The sequence below is a fragment of the Bubalus kerabau genome, chromosome 1, assembly GCF_029407905.1.
Source record: "Bubalus kerabau isolate K-KA32 ecotype Philippines breed swamp buffalo chromosome 1, PCC_UOA_SB_1v2, whole genome shotgun sequence".
NCBI lineage: Eukaryota > Metazoa > Chordata > Mammalia > Artiodactyla > Bovidae > Bubalus > Bubalus kerabau.
The window spans coordinates 57,149,869-57,169,111 of record NC_073624.1 but is presented as its reverse complement, the minus strand read 5'-3'; the positions used below and the strand labels follow the sequence as shown (position 1 = coordinate 57,169,111).

The following is a 19,243-nucleotide window of genomic DNA, read 5'->3' as shown; positions in this document are numbered from 1 at the left end:
CCCACATTGCAGGCAGACTTTTTAGCCTCTGAGCCACCAGGGAGTCCCTAAGGCATCTCAACACTGGAACCTACCTGCTGTTGAATGGGGCCAGGCCTTGATGAGAAAAAAGGCAGCCTCCAGCAGAGCTCACATCAATGAATACTCCCCAGTACTTCTGCCACCGTTGTTCTTGTCCCCACAGTGAACCACAGCCATCCCTGGGAGATCTTTCACCCCAGGAGACACTCCAAGGCCAGAAGGTAGGTCTGGGCTAGGTTCCTATGAAGTCACTGCTTTTTCCCTGCCCAGTGCACATGAGACCTTGTTTATTACCTTCTAAGAGTGTTGTTTGCCTCAGTCCTGTGAAGTGCCTGGGATCAAGATCCACTGGCATTCAAAGCCAAATATTCTGCTGAGGGTTTCTCCTCCCAGTGCCAGATGCCCAGACTGGGGAGTCTGATGTGGAGCTCAGAACTGTTACTCCTATGGGAGAACCTCTGTGATACAATTATAATCAAATCCCATACCTGCTGGAAAGCGAAAATATCACAAAAGTGCCCCTCCTACCATCTTGGTGTAGCTTGTCTTTGGATACAGAATATGTTTTCTCATGGGGTGTAGTCTTTTTTGTTGATGGTTGTTCAACAGTTGGTTGTGATTTTGGTGTTTTTATGAGAGGAGGTGAGCTCAAGTCCTCTACTGTTTTGTCTCTAACTGGTATCAAGCCTTTTTCTTCTTCTGTCGTTGATTTTTAATTCTGCTGTGGTCAAATGATACTCTGTGGTATTTTAGTCATTTAATATATGCTGAGATTTGTTTTATGCCTCTGCATATTTCTGTTTTGATAAGTGTTTAAAGTGTGTTCTGCAATTGTTGAGTATAATCTTGTGTCTATTAGTTGGCAAGTTTAACTGTGTTGTTCAAATCTTACATTCATGTCCTATTAAACTTGGTCTATTTCCTCTACTAGTTACCAAGAAAAGTGTGTTAAAGTCCACAATCATACTTTAGAATTTTATCTTATGCTCCTTCTAGTTTGGTCACTTTTTACTTTATATACTTTGAAGCTGTATTTTTATGTCCAAACAGTTTAGGATTATTCTATTTTACTGTTGAGTTGAAATTTTATCTTAAAGTCATTCTTTATCTATAATAATGTAATATTTTGAAGATGTGATGGGCAAGCAGCTACGGACCTAACTGTAAAACCTCCCCAAGGACAGAACTGAGCCTCTGTGGTCATTGGCAGAGAAAAAGGTCCACCCTGTTCTTGGTCACAGCCAGGCAGGTGGACTGAGCTTTACAAAAACCATACCCAGGACCAACTTGGCTTAACTCATGGCCACACTAATCATCTCCTTCTTTGCTGCAAAAGAACATCACTAAGAGCAGAGATCAATAACTTATTCTTTTCATTTTATTTTTAAACTTTACAAAACTGCATTAGTCTTGCCAAACATCAAAATGAATCCGCCACAGGTATACATGTGTTCCCCATCCTGAACCCTCCTCCCTCCCCATACCATCCCTCTGGGTCGTCCCAGTGCACTAGCCCCAAGCATCCAGTATCGTGCATCAAACCTGGACTGGCAACTCGTTTCATACATGATATTTTACATGTTTCAATGCCATTCTCCCAAATCTTCCCACCCTTTCCCTCTCCCACAGAGTCCATAAGACTGCTAGACAGTAAATAATTTTGACTTTGGGGGTCATGATGCAAGATTGAGGCTATTATATTTTAAATGGCTGTATATGTATTTACATAACTACTTAAAATGTAAAAACTATTCTTAACTCACAGGTAGGTTTAAAAAAAAAAAAACAAAGCAGAGAGTTATCTAGATTTGGCCTTCAGGCTATAATTTGCTGACCCTTGATCTAGAACTTCTATATGTCTGGCATACAATAGAAATTACTAGACTTAAAGACTATTGAAAGAAGCAAAATAAGTATAAATTCTTAACTGGGGTAGGTGTCTGCTACTTCAAAGATGAAAGCAGAAGTGTGTGTGGTCAAACACCATGAAAAATCAAGGAAATGTGGTATTACATAAAGAAAAATATTTCAATCTAAGTGGTAAAGAATTCAAAACAGGTGTAAAGAAAATCATTGAGCTACAAAAAAATCATGGGAAGGTAATTCAATGAACTTGCGAATAAAATAAATGAACAGAAAGAGTCCTTTACTAAAGAGACTGAAATTATAAAAGGGAACCAAACAAATTCTGGAGATGAAGAATTCAATGAATGAGATGAAGGTAACAGGACAGACCAGATGGAAAAAAGAATAAAATGACTGGAGGATGCTGCTGCTGGTAAGTCGCTTCAGTCGTGTCCGACTCTGTGCGACCGCATAGACAGCAGCCCACCAGGCTCCGCCATCCCTGGGATTCTCCAGGCAAGAACACTGGAGTGGGTTGCCATCCTTCTCCAGTGCATGAAAGTGAAAGTGAAGTCACTCAGGTGTGTCCCAACTCCTAGCAACCCCATGGACTGCAGCCCACCAGGCTCCTCTGTCCATGGGATTTTCCAGGCAAGAGTACTGGAGTGGCCTTCATTGCCTTCTCCAGACTGGAGGATAGGAATATAGAGATAATTCAGTCAAAAGAAGACTGAGAATAATTGGTATACCAGAATAAAGTGGGGGGTAGGAGCCAGAGAGCTTATTTAAAAAAATAACTGGGAACTTTCCAAACCTGGTTCCTCTGCCCTCTTGATTAGAAACCTGAGATCAAATTGCCAACATCCACTGGATCATACAAAAAGCAAGAGAATTCCAGAAAAACATCTACTTCTGTTTTAGTGACTACACCAAAGCTTTTCTTTGCCTGTGTGAATCACAACAAACTGTGGGAAATTCTTCAAGAGAGGACTAATTATTAGAGAAATGCAAATCAAAACTACCATGAGGATCAGAATGGCCATTATCAGAAAGTCTACAAATAATAAATACTAGAGAGGGTATGGAGAAAAAGGAATCCCTCCTGCACTATTGATTGGAATGTAAGTTAGTGCAGCCACTATGGAGAACAGTATGGAAGTTCCTCAAGAAATTAAAAATGGAGTTGCTATATGATCCAATAATCCCACTCCTGGGCATATAATGGGACAAAACTAGAATTCAAAAAGATACATATACTCCTATGTTCATAGAAGCACTACCTATAATAGCAAGACATGAAACAACCTAAATGTTCATTGCCAAATGAATGGATAAAGAAGTTGTGGTATATATATACAGTGGAATACTACTCAGCCATAAAAAGAATGAAATAATGCCATTTTCAGCAATGTGGGTATCTAAAGTAAGCCAGAGAGAAAGAAAAATACCATATGATATAACGTAGAAAAAATAGATAAGTTTCTAGAAATACACAACCTACCAAGGCCGAATCAGCAAAAAATAGAAAATATGAAAAGATCAATAATGATTAGAGAGAATTAGTAATCAAAAGTCTCCCAACACAGAAAAACCACAGGACCAGACATTAAAAGAATACAAATCCTTCTCATTTACAAAAAATTGAAGAGGAGGGAACACCCCCAAACTCATTCTTCAAGGCAAGCATTACCTTGATACCAAAGCCAGATAAGGATACCACAAGATAACATTGGACCAATATTCTTGATAAATACAACTTCAAAAATTCTCAAAATATTAGCAAGCCAAATTCAAGAACACAATAAAACCATTGCATACTACAGCCAAGTGGGATTTATCTGTGATGCATGACTGGTTCAACATATATACATTTTAATGTAATATATCAGATCAATAGGATGAGATACAAAAATCATATGATATCTCAATAAATACAGGAAAAGAATTTGCAAAATTCAACATTTTTTTATGATTAAAAAAGAACCCTTGACAGATTGTGTATAGGTCAAACAACTTTAGCCACATACAACAAACTCTTGACTTTTTCCTGCCATAGCTCTGGAATCAATCATTTCTCTAAAGAGCCCTGGTTCCTTTTACTCGAGAATGGTATTTAGAAAACAAGATCTAGACTTGAGATATGATTACTGCTCCTAGGGTGCCATTGCTTCCAGGCTCAGGGAGCAACTCTTTTTAAAGTGTCCTAGCCCTATTTCTAGAAGATATGTTACCTGTGCTTTGGGTGAAAATAGGGCTTCCCAGGTGGCACTAGTGGTAAAGAATCCACCTGACAAAAGCAGGAGATTCAAGAGATGCAGGTTCAATCCTTGGGTCACTTACTTCAGTATTCTTGCCTTGGAAATCCCATGGACCGAGGAGCCTGGTGGGTTATAGTCCATGGGGTCGCAAAGAGTGGGACACAACTGAAGTGACTTAGCACATGCACAAGCATTAAAACAGTGACATATTCAGACTACTAAGCTTCTGAAAATAGTACTGGAAAGCCAATATGCTCTGTTCTTTTTCCTTCCCTAGTTCTTCAGTTTGGATTTACAACTATCTTTGTGGCAGCTTTTCCCCTAGCACCACTTCTGGCCTTACTGAATAATATAATTGAAATTCGACTTGACGCTTATAAATTTGTCACACAGTGGAGGCGACCTTTAGCTTCAAGGGCCAAAGATATAGGTAAGTTGGATTTGGGGGTGTTTTTAAAAGATATTAATCGTCTGGTAGATAAAAGAGCCACTAACTTGAGATATTTACATACAGTTTCCATGTAAGATGACTAAATCTTGCAAAATAATTATATTAGCTTTAAATAATATTAGGTAACAAGTACAGTTACCTGTTTGAAAATTTATAATTTCCAGTGCTAGAGAATATGTGCTTAAATAGATTCTCAATTTGGTTGTTTCTATCCTAGGATGCTAGAATTTAAAAATTTGATTTATTACCACTTTTGAAAGTAGATCTTGCATTTGCTTCAGTTTGTTTTGCTCTTTCCTAAATGTATGCCTGACTCACAGGAAGCAGCATCCCATTTTTCTAGAGGCAGAGATGGCTTTTGGTTTTTGACTAGAGGTGCTAAGTTGAACCAGGTGTCTTTTATTCATTTCTGCATTCGGTGCTTCATATAGAGCTAGCAGGTGCCCAGCCAGTGTGTGTGGAAGAGAATTCAGTGTGGATGTTAGCTCAGTGGCCTCTTAACCTCCAGATGAAACAGACAGACATTCAGTGAGCACCCACCTTGGGTCATGCATCAGGAACTTGGTCCATAAAGATGAACTGGAAGGATCCTATACTTACCCCGAGGATCTCCTAGTCTGGTGACAGCTTGACACTGCATATGCCAGCCAGTCTTAGCAAATGGTATTTGGTACCTTATCATCAACCAGAATTCTCTCCTTATTTCTGAAGCTGATTGAGTTTTAAGTCATGAGTATTGGCACTTGCAATCAAACTCCTTCAGTGCCAAGGTGTTTGCAAGTAGAAAGTGTTCCTTCTGGTTGCAAGTATCAGTATTTGGAATGATGGAAGGACCCATGGAAAGGACTATTGAAAATTAGTTACCCCAGTTTTCATACTTATTTGCCTCTGCTGTTGTATCTGGAATTAACTAACACTTCTCTTTGAATAGGAATTTGGTATGGGATTCTTGAAGGCATTGGAATTCTCTCCGTTATTACAAATGCATTTGTGATAGCGATCACATCTGACTTTATCCCTCGCTTGGTGTATGCTTATAAGTATGGACCTTGTGCGGGCCAAGGAGAAGCTGGGCAAAAGTAAGTTTGCCATAAAGCCATCATGCAATCCCCATTAGCTAGCCATTGTGTATGGTTGGACACCCAAACAGAAGCCTCTGCGTTGGAGTACATGGGACACAAGTCCAAGACAAGAAGGCTTGTTGTGGGGGAGGTGGGATAATAATATAACAATACTTTTGGCCAAAGAAAACACATCTTGTTCTACTGAAGGGTTGGGAGTCATATAGATCATACACGTTTTAGATGGAATCAAATGTGAGAAGAGCAATTAATCAATTAATCATTTTTCCCACTCTTGCCCACCATAAATTTACAAATGTGTGGTATGCTGTGTAGCAAAAAAAAATAGTAGTACATGATGTATAGTTATTCCATTTTTATGAGTTTGTAAAAATATAATTTGATTCCCCTTGTGTCATTAGGTAGACTCTGCAAATTTTATATGGGAAATGTGCAACCATGTGCCAGGTACCCATAAAGTACTCAATAAATACTTGTGGAATAAGTAACTGTATGCTTCTTTCCTGGCTACTGACTTGACCAGTGTCATTATCATCATAGGCAAAGTGGGTAAACTTTTAACTCCCTGAGAGGTCAGTTCTATAGCGTCACCTCAGTGATCCCCAAAGCTGCATTTCTGGTCAGATAAAGCCTTGACAATATCATAACATGTCCCCTAGCTTAGCTTCCCTGATGGCTTAGAGGTTAAAGCGTCTGCCTCCAATGCAGGAGACCCAGGTTCGATCCCTGGGTTGGGAAGATCCCCTGGAGAGGGAAATGGTAACCCACTCCAGTATTCTTGCCTGGAGAATCCCATGGATGGAGAAGCCTGGTAGGCTACAGTCCACAAAGAGTCAGGCACGACTGAGTGCAAAGGGTCGCAGAGTCAGACACGACTGAGCTACTTCACTTTCCCTTTCCCTTTGGGAAAAAAAGATATAAAAAGTCCTAACATACTTCAATGGGAAATAATACAACAACCCTGTTTGGTTAATGTCAAAATAATCTAATTGTGGGGTTTAAATGTCTGTAGGTCGGAGTGGAACGTGTGTTGGTGTCACAGGATCATTTCAGTGCCCCAGAAATCATCTCACTTGGGCTACTGCTTATTCACACAAGCAGCCCTGCCTCTTGGCTTACTGGTTGAGCCAAATTAATTCATCCTCTGTAGCTATTATAGTTCCATCAGCCCTCAAGGAGGACAGTGCCACCAAACGAAGTTGGCTGAATTCATGCATGTGTAGTCTAGGTCCAGCTCACAATCCAGTTATTTGAGGAAATTTCTATAAAGTTCATTACTACACTAGCCATGTGGTTGTTAAACACGTATACTCTAGCAGCTTTAAGTGAGCATACCATCCCATTTTAAGAAATATTTTAAAACTTATGTTGTACTACGTATGCACTTCTTTCTAACTGTAACTGTTGTCAACATTTTGTGCTTGACTTAGCCTAGAAAAGCTTACCTATGTTCAAACCACATTCACGTATGTTTTGATTCTCAAAACAATTCAGGGAGCGAGGACATGTATTATTACCCTCATTTTGAAGAGCAGAAAGAGATTGAAAGATTAAATCCAGAATCACAAGGCAGGACTCATCCTGAACCTCATAGCTCTCAAGGCCTGTGCCAATAAGCCAACTCATCAATAGTCAACTCCGTGGGGTTTAAATTCCAGTGGTTATTCCCATTCTCCCCTATTTCAAATATTGTGAAACCTGTCTTATTCTAGAGGGAACCAAAAAACAAAGTAGCAACATTATGAACAGTTAATAGCGAATCAATTCTTTAGACTTTTGGCAGCCTATTAGATTTAAGACAGTGTTCATGGTGATTAGAATTATATCAAAATAGCCTCATTTCAGTTTTATTGTGCTCTCCAGGCACCCCCCCCCCTTTTTTTAAACAACCTTTCTCTTAACCTTTGCCACCTTCAATATTTATACATCTACTTTTTAATCTTCTACTCCATTGTTCATTTTTCTTGTTTTTAAGTAGTTACATTTGTCTGTTTCTCCATGAATCTTATTTTCTGCCCCACCAGCTACTCCATTATCCTTTTTAGGTTTCTTTTTTTTCCAATTTAAAAATGCTTCAGAGATGACTGAACTCATAGAGGAGCAGCATTGTCAGACTTTAGATGTCACAGGCTTCTTGGGTAGCACGTGCGGTCAGAGTCAAATCCCACTTATGATTAAGTCTAGTTGTAGAAATGTCATATTTCAATTAAAATTGACCCTAAGTTAACAGTACACCAACGGGACCCATTACCTTCTCCAAACCTCCAGGTCTCCTTACCTTTCAGGCTTCCCTGGCTCCTCCACAGATGAGAATTTCAAGCCTACATCCAGGGTCATTCAGTTCACAGGCCCCTTGTCCCTGGGACAGCGTGCTCCAGTTATTCCTAGTCGTGTGTTCCAACTAGTCTCTCCACCAGCACAGATGCTCTGCAGACAAGCCTTCAGTGACACAGTGGGGAAGATAGTCTCATTTTCAGCCAGATCTGGAACACTGTGGTTTGAGGCATGGTCTCCACACAGTGGGTACACAAGAGTATTTCAGATGTTGTCACCTTCCCTCTTAAGACACTCTGTCTTTCCTGCTGCCTGTGATCAGACTGTTTATTGTTTGTTTATAAAATGAAGTCACTTCCTCTTTGAGGGTATCTTCCCAGGGCCCTTTAGAAAAGAGCTTAGATAACTGAAATCACCTCTGGGCAGACATCAGGAGGCAGAAATTGTGAAATAAAATTGAAGGTGCAAATTATAAAATTGTTCCTGCCAATCAGAGTTAAAATTTAAATCAACAAACTAAATTTTTTTCCCAGAAAGCACAAATAACCAATTTTATCAGTTTGATCCCTTATCCTCAATGAATGCATCAAACTAATTACTTTGGTATCAGATAGACATAGATTACAGTTTGGGAACTTTCTCTTACAGTTTGGCAACATTCTCTAAGGATATATGCAGGCCCAAGAATTACTGTGAGGTATGTACCTGGTGTACATGATGTAGTGATAAATAAAATCAAGCTAATTTTCCTGTAGAAATAGTGATCTCATAAGGAGTTACACACTTGATCAAGGACACTGCTCAAATTTTCACAGAATGGATTATGAATATCTGAATGAACTATATTTATAAACTATAAATCAATTACATAGATCAACATCATAATCAGTTGTAAAGTTGTATTTCAAAAGATAAAGCTGATGGTTAAGTGAAAGTGTTAGTTGCTTAAGTCATTTATTATAGTCATTTAAAAACATGTCTGACTTTAAATGCACAGACCTGATCTAATTTCCCCTGGATTTTTTGCCCTTTTGCCCCATGCTTTGTGAGTCACAATGCCTAAAACCTCAAAAGCAAATTTACTTTGGCAGAATTCAAAGATACTCTGCAGTGAGTTTGACCTGGAATCAACAGATTCAAAGGTCAACTTCTCATTCTGTTCTCTCCCAAATAGTTGTAGTAAGTATAATAATGAGTGTGTGTGTTAGTCGCTCAGTCGTGTCCAATTCTTTGCGACCCCATGGACTGTAGTCTGCCAGGATTCTCTGTCCATGGAATTCTCCAGGCAAGAATGCTAGAGTGGGTTGCCATTCCCTTCTCCAGGGGATCTTCCTGATCCAGGGATTGAACCCAGGTCTCCTTCACAACATGTAGATTCTTTACTGTCTGAGCCACCAGGGAAACCAAGTATAATAATTATCTCTAGTTCATCCTTTTCCCCCATAGTAAAGGATGGAAAGCAATAAATAATGAATAGTGTTAAAACCAAAATTCTCACATTTAAATATGTCTTCTCAGACATTATTTGGACAAGGTATGCATTCTAATTCAAACAATGCTGCCTTTTCATAAGACGTTTTTCTGAATCTCCTTTCTTAGAAATGTCTGCAGAGGCTACCTGCCAGCCTCTTAAGGAAATTATTATTTTATGTTCCCAGGAAACACCTCTTTTGTTTGATACCTTTTCCTCCATTCCTCTCACTTCTCCCTGATCATCAGTGTAGCCTCATCTTCCCTGTGTCTCACTTGGATCTGGGGCTGAGTCACCCTGAGGGTACACAGACCACCTGGCAGCAAACTGAAGAGTAGACATGGGGTCTGCCGCTGCCTGTGGCCTTCCTCCTGTAATAGGAGGCCGCTGGGAATGAAGCACACCATACAGTGAAGCATGGGAAACTTCCCTGAATGGATGGTCGTCCCAACTATGTGATGTTGGCAAGCCAAGATTCTCCCACAGTGGAAACAGAGAAATGCCTAGACAGTTCAGCATCAGCAGTCCTCCTCCTTCTCTGATTATGAAAATAACATGGAAAAAAGACTTACAGAGTTGACAGTTATGTATATATGGACTAGCTTCACATGTAACGCTTTGGACCCAGGAGGAGTACACGCCCACTAAAGGCACATTTTCAGCTTGATTTATGAGTGACATCAAATGAATATGCTTAATAAATAGTTCAGTGGCATACCCCCTTTTATTTTGAGGCTTTAAGGTATTCAGCCCATGAGACAGGTATTTCATTTGAATTTAAGTTCTCAATTGAGGTTTTTTAAACAGAGCCTCCATTAGACAAGCAGCTTTAATCTTAGTAAAGCTCAGGGCTGCTTTAGGAGAGAAAAGTGTAGGAGGGCCTGGAAATAATTATTCCATTTCAACAATGGCCTGTTTTTTGCCAGTTTCCATAGCACCTTTCCCTTCCCACAGCCCAGCTCCTAGGAAGACTGCTCTATATTTCACAAAACCGGCTCCCTCTCTGACAACTAATTATCATCAAGATACCGATTTGTTTTCATGTCATGTTCTAGGCAGTTCATATATGAGGGAGAAATCATTTCAAATTACCCTTTTAAGGAGTGATGGGGAGGCCTGCTGCCAGTGAGAGAAGGGCATGTTACACACACCCTGACCATTACTTTCACTCATGAGTGACTTGATAAATGAGCCCTTCTCCTTGGTTCACTTAAGGCCAGCCTTTTCTTGAGCAAGACAACACACATACAGAACCCATGTGCTCTCAGAACAATATCTGTGTCATCACTTGGGTCTGATATTCAGCAACTTTGAATAATCACATCAGACATATTAATGAAAAGAGTCTGAAAACCATTATTTATTCTTTCAGTTGATAATTATTTGTTGACCTCTTGCTAGGTGCATGCAATAAAATGAATAATAGCCACTCACGTTTATTAAGATCTTGCTATATGCTAAGCAGTATATCAGAGTATATAAGCAGTACATAAGCAGACATGTTTTACACATATCATTTTATTCCCACAATGACCCTATGAGGTGGCACTTTTGTTGCTTTAAAGAAGTTGCATAATTCGTCAATATGACATGGCTAGAAAGCAGCAAAGCTACAATATATGACCCTAAAACCCAAGTTTCTTGTACCAATATACTGAACCCCCAGCACAGGCTGAAAGCCATGTTCTCAAGAAGCTTATAATCCTAGGTAATAATTTTATTCCTGATCCATCTTCTAGACCTTGATAGAACCCCTGGTACTTTATGTCCTCTCCAATCAAATCCATTAAATTCAATATTTAATGGATTCCTACACTGCATGAGACTATCCTAGGATACCAAAGTATGGATGACACCTCTTTTGATCCAAAAATAAAAAACACTACAGTTCAAAGGAGAAGACATACACACATGCAGCCAACCCTAGGATAAGCTGTATGGCCATTAGGAAGTAAATACAGCAGCACCACAGACAGAAGGGAATGAAGCTTCTGACTACATACATTAGGACATCTTCACACACGAGATGGCATCTCAGCTGGCCATTGGAGGATGTTACCACTTGTACAAAATGAGTAAGGAATCCCAACAGAAAAGACAACATAAGCAGAGGCATGTAAGCATATGATACATGAAGGAAACATAATCTACCATGATTGTAGCATGGATGAATTGGGAAGGGGTGTCGTATCCATAGCAATTATATTCAGGTCATTATAAGGAAGTATGTGCTGTGCTCATTCACTTCAGTCGTGTCCAACTCTTTGCAATCTATGGACTGTAGCCCACCAGGCTCCTCTGTCCATGAGATTCTCCAGGCAAGAATACTGGAGTGAGTAGCCATGCCCTCCTCCAGGGGATCTTCCTGACCCAGGGATCGAACCCATATCTCTGGCATCTCTTGGATTGCAGGGAAGTTCTCTACCTACTGAGGCACCTGAGAAACCCCATTTAAGAAAGTATAGACAACCAGTAATGAAGGAATGTGATTGTGTGTACATGTATGTGTGTATTTATGAAAGAAGTAGTGACCTAATTTATACTGATTATGCAATGCTATCACCGTTTCACTGAAGCATCGATTGGGGTAGTGCTGTTCTATATGATGATTCTGCACAAAAAGGACCAGAACAAAAGAAATGACTTGTCTCTCATTTAACATAGCCAGGGTTTTTCAGTGTATTCCAACTTGAGTGCTGTGACAAGACAGGGTCAGATAAGACACCTATAACTGCAGCAATTTCTAGCAAGTAGACCCTTGATGAATTGGATGCAAAGGTGATCCGAGTCCTAATTACAGAATCTGTTTTCATCTTTAGGTGCATGGTTGGCTATGTGAATGCCAGCTTGTCTGTATTCCGAATTTCTGACTTTGAGAACAGATCTGAACCCGAGTCTGATGGCAGTGAGTTCTCGGGGACTCCTCTCAAGTACTGTAGGTAAGTGTAGCACACTGTGCCTCAGCTGGGCTGGCTCTGCCGTGGGGAGGTGTTGCTCAGGTAACAGCCTTTTTGACTGAGCGGCTTTAAAGCAGGGGTCCTCAAACTTAACTATGCATTACAGCCCTCTGGAGGATTTTTAAATCTCTTCACCAAGCTGTGACCCAGACCGATTCAAACACAATCTCTGAGGTGAATCCCAGGCTTCTAGATCCAGGAAGCCCATGTAAGAGGAACCCAAAGAGATCCCCACTAAGACATTATAATTAAAGTGTTAAAAGTTAAGAAAAGTAGAGAATATTAAAAGCAGCAGGAGAAAAGCAACTTGTTACACACAGGCATATCTCATTTTTGTGCACTTCACAGATACTGCATTTTTTAAAAGTTTAAGGTTTGTGACGTCTCTGATAGCTCAGTTGGTAAAGAATCCTCAGGAGACCCCGATTTGATTCCTGGGTTGGGAAGATCCACTGGAGAAGGGATAGGCTAATCACTCCAGGACTCTTGGGCTTCCCTTGTGACTTAGCTGGTAAAGAATCCTTCTGCAATGCAGGAGACCTGGGTTCAATCCCTGGGTTGGGAAGATCCCCTGGAGAAGGGAAAGGCTACCCACTCCAATATTCTGACCTGGAGAATTCCATGGTCTGTATAGTCCATGGGGTTGCAAAGAGTTGAACATGACTGAGCGACTTTCACTTCACTTCACAAGGTTTGTGGCAATCCTGGGTTGAGAAAGTCCATCAGTGCTGATTTTCCAATAGCATTTGATCACTTTGTGACTCTGGCAACGTTTTGGTAATTATCACCATATTTCAAAATTTTTCATTATTATATTTGCTGTGGTGACCTATAATCAGTGGTCTTTGGTATTAGTAATTAGTAATTACAGTAGTAAAAAACTACTGTAACTGTTTTGGGGTGCTACAAACCATGCCCATGTAAGAAAGACAGTGGATTTACTTGATAAATGTTATATGTGTTCTGACTTACTCTTTTTTTCCCTGCTCTCCCTCTCCTTGGACTCCCCTCTTCCCTGACACAACAATATTGAAATTAGGCCAATTAATAACCTTTCAGTGGCCTGTAAGTGTTCAAGAGGAAGGAAAGCCTCATACCTCTCACTTTAAATTAAAAGCTAGAAATTAAAATTAAAAGCAAGAAATGACTAAGCTTAGTGAGGAAGACATGTCGAAAGCAGAGGTAAGCCCAAAGTTAGGCATCTTAAACCAAACAGTTTGCCAGGTTATAAATGCAAAGGAAAAGTTCTTGGAGGAAATTTAAAGTGCTACTCCAGTGAACACCCAAATGAGAAGTAAAACAGCCTTACTGATGATCTGAAGAAAGTTTTAGTGATCTGTAGAAAAGATCAAACCAGCAACAACATTTCCTTAAGCCAAAGCTTAATTCAGGGAGAGACCCTCACTCTTTCAATTCTGTGAGATCTGAGATAGATAAGGAAGCTACAGAAAAGTTTGAAGCTAGCAGAGGATGTGGGAGAAGGCAATGGCAACCCACTCCAGTACTCCTGCCTGGAAAATCCCATGGATGGAGGAGCCTGGTAGGTTGCCATCTATGGGGTCGCACAGAGTTGGACACGACTGAAGTGACTTAGCAGCAGCAGCAGAGATTGGTTCATGAATTTAATGAAAGAAGCTACCCCTATAACATGCAAGTGCTAATGTAGAAGCTGCAGTTATTTATCCAGAATATCTATCTAAAATATTTAATGAAGGTGATTACACTAAACAACAGATTTTAAAGATAGATGAAACAGCCTCTATTTGGAAGATGTCATCAAGAACTTTCATAGCTAGAGAGGAGAAGTCAATGCCTGACTTCAAACTTCAAAGGACAGGCTGACTCTCTCATTAAAGAGTTAATGAAGCTGGAGACTTGAAGTTGAAGCCAGTGCTCATTTACCATTCTGAAAGTCCTAGGGCCCTTAAGAATTATGCTAACTCTACTCTGCAGGTGTTCTATAAATGGAGCAATAAAGCCTAAATCACAGAAAATCTGTTTACAACATGGCTTTCTGAATATTTTAAGCCCACTGCTGAGACCTACTGCATAGAAAAAAGATCCCTTTCCAAACATTGCTGCTTAAGACAGAGACTAAATGATAAGAGTAGAAGGACGTGAACTCACCTCTTCTTACAAAAACACCAAAATCACGAATAACTGCTGAACAACCATTAACTAATAACTACAAAATAGAAACCTACAAAAATAGATATTCTACACCCCAAAATAAAGAAGAAACCACAACAGGATAGTAGGAAGGGTGCAATCATGATAAAATCAAATCACAGCCACCACCAAGTGGGTGACCCACAAACTGGAAAAGAATTAGGCCACAGAAATTCTCCCACAGGAGTGAAAGTTCTAAGCCCCATGTCAGGGTCCCCTGCAATGGCAGCAGAGCCCCAGAAAATCTGGCTTTGAAAGCCAACAGGGTTTGATCACAGGAATTCCACAGGTCTGGGGAAAACAGAAACCCCCACTCTTAGAGGGCACACACAGGGTCTTGTGTGCACCAGGACCCAGGGAAATAAACAGTGGCCTTATAAGAGCCTGGGTCAGACCTACCTGCTAGTATTGGAGGGTCTCCTACACAGGCAGGGGGCAACTGTGACTCACTATAGGGACAAAAACATAGTCAACGTAGTTCTAAGGAGTACTCATTAGCATCAGCCTTCCTGGAGGCCATCATTTTCTCACCAAGACCTGGCCTCACCTAACAGCTGGCAGGCCAGGACACTTCAGGCCAAACAACCAACCGAATGGGAACACAGCCCCACTCATCAGCAGACAGGCTGATTAAAGTCTTCCTGAGCACACAACTGCCTGATAAACATATCTCTTGACATTGTCCTGCCCAGAGTGACAAGACCCAGTTCCACCCACCAGTGGGCAGGAACCAGTCCCTCCCACCAAGAAGCATGAACAAGCCTCTTAGACCAGTCTCATCCACCAAGTTGAAGACAGCAGAAGAAGAATTACAGCCCTGCAGCCTTCAGAATGGAAACCACAATCACAGAAAGTTAGACAAAATAAGACAGCCAAGGAATATGTCCCAAATGAAGGAACAAGATAAAGCCTCAGAAAGATAATTAAAGGAAGTGGAGATAGGCCATCTACCCTAAAAGGAATTCAGAATAATGACAGTAAAGATGATCCAAGAGCTTGGAAAAAGAATGGAGGTATAGATCAAGAAGATAAATGTTTAACAAAGACCTAGAGCTAAAGAACAAACAGAGGTGAACAGTACAGTAACTGAAATGAAAAATCCACTAGAAGAAATCAATAGCAGAATAACAGGCAGAATAATGCATAAGTGAGCTGGAAGACAGGATGGTGGGAATCACTGTCATGGAATAGAATAAAAAAAAAAGAATGAAGAGAAATGAGGACAGTCTAAGAGACCTCTGGAATAACATTAATTATGCCAACATTTGTATAACAGGGGTCCAAGTGAAAGAGGACAGTGAAAAAGTTGGCTTAAAGTTCAATATTCAGAAAATGAAGATCATGGCAACTGGCCCCATCACTTCATGAGAAATAGATGGGGAAACAGTGTCAGAATTTATTTTAGGGGGCTCCAAAATCACTGCAGATGGTGATTGCAGCCATGAAATTAAAAGATGCTTACTCCTTGGAAGGAAAGTTATGACCAACCTAGATAGCATATTCAAAAGCAGAGACATTACTTTGCCAACAAAAGTCCGTCTAGTCAAGGCTATGGTTTTTCCAGTGGTCATGTATGGATGTGAGAGTTGGACTGTGAAGAAAGCTGAGTGCCGAAAAATTGATGCTTTTGAACTGTGGTGTTGGAGAAGACTCTTGAGAGTCCCTTGGACTGCAAGGAGATCCAACCAGTCCATTCTAAACGAGATCAACCCTGGATGTTCTTTGGAAGGAATAATGCTAAAGCTGAAACTCCAATGCTTTGGCCACCTCATGTGAAGAGTTGACTCATTGAAAACGACTGATGCTGGGAGGGGATTGGGGGCAGGAGGAGAAGGGGACGACAGAGGACGAGATGGATGGATGGCATCACTGACTTGATGGACGTGAGTCTGAGTGAACTCCAGGAGATGGTGATGGACAGGGAGGCCTGGCGTGCTGCAATTCATGGGGTTGCAAAGAGTCAGACACTACTGAGTGACTGAACTGAACTGAAGGAAGAGAAAGGACCTGAGAAGATATTTGAAGAGATAATAGCTGAAAACTTCCTTACATGGGAAAGGAGTCACTCAAGACCCAGAAATGCAGAGAGTTCCTTATGGGATAAACCCAGGGAGGAACATGCCAAGACATATAGTGATCAATTTGACAAAAATTAAAGACAAAGGAAAGATAGTAAAAGCAATAAGGGAAAAACAGCAAATAACATACAAGGGAATTCCCATAAAGTTATCAGATGATTTTTCAGCAGAAACTCTGCAGGCCAGAAGAAAGTGGCACAGTGTATTTACAGTGATGAAAGGGAAGAACCTACAACCAAGAATACTCTACTCAGCAAGAATCTCATTCAGATTTAACAGAGAAATCAAAAGCTTTACAGACAAGCCAAAGCTAAGAGAATTCAGCACCACCAGACCAGCTTTGCAACAAATGCTACAGGAACTTCTCTAGGTGAATAAGAAAAGGCCACAACTAGAAAAAAAATTATGAAGATAGGAAATCATCCCATACACAAATATGATATCAAAACCAGCAATCTTGATAAAAGGTGAGCACAAATGCAGGACACTGGAAATGCATGTGAAATTAAGAAACCAGCAACTTAATCTTTTATAAGTATGTGTGTGTACATATATAGATTGCCGTATCAAAACCTCATGGGAACCACAAACTGAAAATCTACAATAGATACACACAAATAAAGAAAAAGGAATCCAAACACAACTCTAAAGATAGTCATCAAATCACAGGAGAACAAGAGGAAGGGAGGAAAAATAAATTACAAAAATAAATCCAAAACAATTAACAAAATGGCAATAAGAACATACATATTGATAATTACCTGAAACAGAAACAGATTAAATACTGCAATCAAAAGTCACAGACTGGATGAATGGATGCAAAAAAACAAGGCCCATATATATGCTGTCTACCAGGTGGCTCAGTTGATAAAGAACCCACCCGCAGACACAAGAGATGCAGGTTCGATCCCTGGGTTGGGAAGATCCCCTGGAGAAGGAAATGGCAGCCCACTCCAGTATCCTTGCCTGGGAAATCCCATGAACAGAGGAGCCTGACAGGCTATAGTCCACAGGGCTGCAGAGAGTCAGACACGACTGAGTGCACATGCACACACACACACATAAGACCCACTTCAGATCTAGGGACACAGACAAACTGAAAGCGAGAGGATGGAAAAAGGTATTCCGTGCAAATGGAAATCAAAGGAAAGTTGGAATTGCTGCTGCTAAGTCACTTCAGTCGTGTCCAACTCTATGTGACCCCATGGACAGCAGCCCACCAGGCTCCCCCGTCCCTGGGATTCTCCAGGCAAGAACACTGGAGTGGGTTGCCATTTCCTTCTCCAATGCATGAAAATGAAAAGTCAAAGTGAAGTCGCTCAGTTGTGTCCGACCCTCAGCGACGCCATGGACTGCAGCCTTCCAGGCTCCTCCATCCATGGGATTTTCCAGGCAAAAGTACTGGAGTGGGATGCCATTGCCTTCTCCGAAAGTTGGAGTAGCACTACTCATATCAGACAAAATGGACTTTAAAGACTGTTACAGGAGACAAAACAAGAGAACTACATAATGATCAAGAGATCAACCCAAGAAGAAAATATAACAATTGTAAGTACATATGCACTCAACAAAGGAGCACCTCAATATATAAGGCAAATACTAACAGCCATAAAAGTAGAAATCAACAGTAACACAATAATAATGGGGGACTTTAACACCCCACTTTCATCAATGGACAGGTCATCCATATAAAAAATCAATAAGGAAACACAGGCCTTAAATGACAAATTAGACCAGATAGACTTATTTATATTTATAAAGCATTCCATCCAAAAGCAGCAGAACACACATTCTCAAGTGCACATGGAGCATTCTCCAGTTTGACCACATGCTGGGTACAAGGCAAGCCTTGGTAAATTTAAGAAAACTGAAATCATATCAACTATCTTCTCTGATTATGAGATTATCTATCAGCTACAAGAAAAAAAACTAAAAAAACACAAACACATGGAGGTTAAACAATATGCTCTTATACCACCAATGGATCACTGAAGAAATCAAAGATAAAATTGAAAAAATAGAGACAAATGAAAACAAAAGCATGATGATCCAAAACCTATGGGATGCAGCAAAAGCAGTTCTAAGAAGGAAGTTACAGCAATGCAGTCTTACCTCAGGACACAAGAATCTCAAACAACCGAATCTTTCACCTAAAGCAACTAGAGAAAGAAGAACAAACAAATTCCCAAAGTTAGTAAAAGGAAAGAAATCATAAAGATCAGAGCAGAAATAAATGAAATAGAGACAAAGAGAATAGAAAAGATCAACGAAACTAATATCTGATTCTTTGAAAAGGCAAACAAAATTCATAAATCTTTAACCAGACTCAGCAAGAAAAAAAGGGAGAGGGCTTAATAAAATAAAATAAGAAATGAAAAAGGAGAAAATTATGATGGACACGACAGAAATACAAAGGATCAGAAGAGACTACTACAAGCAACTATATGCCAATAAAATGGACAACCTACAAGAAATGGACAAATTCTTAGAAACTATAATCTTCCCAGGAGAAAATAGAAAATACAAACATACCAATCACAAACACTGAAATGGAAACTGTGATTTTAAAACTCCCAACAAACCAAATGAGTTTGAGCAAGCTCCGGGAGCTGGTGATGGACAGGGAAGCCTGGTGTG

General features: G+C 40.2%; 1 protein-coding gene and 1 non-coding gene across 23 annotated transcripts in view; both read left to right on the top strand.

Annotated features, from left to right (window-relative positions):
• Positions 1 to 19,243, top strand: part of ANO4 (anoctamin 4) — a 428,567-nt gene that overhangs the window by 387,750 nt on the left and 21,574 nt on the right. For all 22 annotated transcript variants that reach the window (XM_055575846.1, XM_055575864.1, XM_055575835.1 and 19 more), the window contains 3 exons: positions 4,402 to 4,554; positions 5,507 to 5,654; positions 12,222 to 12,341. In XM_055575846.1, the coding sequence (XP_055431821.1) occupies positions 4,402 to 4,554; positions 5,507 to 5,654; positions 12,222 to 12,341 (421 nt within the window). The remainder of the gene's footprint in view (positions 1 to 4,401; positions 4,555 to 5,506; positions 5,655 to 12,221; positions 12,342 to 19,243) is intronic.
• On the top strand, positions 6,324 to 6,395 carry TRNAW-CCA (transfer RNA tryptophan (anticodon CCA)). The gene has a single exon. It is a non-coding gene; the product is annotated as a tRNA-Trp (tRNA).